A 1,040-nucleotide genomic window follows, 5' to 3' on the forward strand; every position below is an offset into this window, starting at 1 on the left:
ATCGAAAGCATCGCGCATAGCTCGGGGGGATGGGCGGAATGTTTTTTCGCTTTCTGGACAGCCTCAAAAAACCGGGCCGTCCTCCTTTCTGGGATAGCCGATGGCGTTGGCAAGGGTTCGGATATTGACTCCGGGGTTTTCCTTCGCCACCTGAGCCACCCGAAGCTGATAATACAAACGTCTGCCCAATTGTGCCTGTTCGGCCGAAATTACCCCCGCGACGGATAGCATAAATTCATGCCAAAAAATTGCCCCACGTCTGGCAGAGCTCAAATCCAGGCTTCATGGGCAATAGGAAAACAACGCGATAAGCCACCAGTGGCTCTCCCGGCGGGGCCTCCAATAAATACCCCGAGGCGCCCTCACAGGTCCGGGTATTTTTCTTAGGTCGAAAGCCCTTTTCCACAAACTTATTCTTCAGCTCTTGAATTCCTCGCAAACCCACCTGGGCGAGAACCCCCAACTCCATAAATGGCCGTTCGGCATGCCCACCCATCTTGGCAGTAGGTGCCGGGGTGTGAAAAGCCTGTGGACTAAAGTCGTTGTTACCCTCTGCCGTAGCCGGCTGAACTGGCAGTCCCGTGGGTTCTTCCCCCTGGGCACACCAAGCCTGCATCTGATTGATATGGGTTTGCATCTGGATCTTCTCCTCGCACAGCTGGTTTTTCTGCGATTTCAACGTGTTAATGTGATGCTGCATTTGATTAATGCGATCGTGTGATACAACCGTTTGAGCGTAGGCGTCCTGCTGGATCTTTAAATTTTCCTCCGCCAGTTGTGCCCTGGTCATCTAGTACTTCTGATACAGTATTGGCTTGCTTTCCTCCAGCGCCATCCACTCGGTTCGGAAAGTCGCCCTGGCATCATCAAAAGCCTTGAGAAAGTTCCAGTTCTTTTGCACGCCAATCGGCACCAAGGAGTGTCGTAAAGAAACAAAACTGACTTTTTTACCATTTTCCAGACAAATGGTCAGTTCACCGCCTTCATTTGTTAATGCGCCCTCGGCGCGATTGACCTGTGTACTAAAATTTGGTCTGTAC

The 1,040-nt window shown here is 51.5% G+C and overlaps 1 protein-coding gene across 1 annotated transcript; it reads right to left on the reverse strand.

The window, feature by feature from the left end:
- Positions 1-235: 235 nt before the first annotated feature.
- DQ04_20801000 (hypothetical protein) lies at positions 236-790 on the reverse strand (the record flags this gene model as incomplete). Its single annotated transcript, XM_009317963.1, has 1 exon — positions 236-790. One exon carries the CDS (start codon positions 788-790, stop codon positions 236-238), a length of 555 nt encoding a protein of 184 aa, XP_009316238.1.
- Between the last annotated feature and the right edge of the window lie 250 nt (positions 791-1,040).

Source organism: Trypanosoma grayi (genome assembly GCF_000691245.1).
Source record: "Trypanosoma grayi strain ANR4 Tgr_2080_V1, whole genome shotgun sequence".
NCBI lineage: Eukaryota > Euglenozoa > Kinetoplastea > Trypanosomatida > Trypanosomatidae > Trypanosoma > Trypanosoma grayi.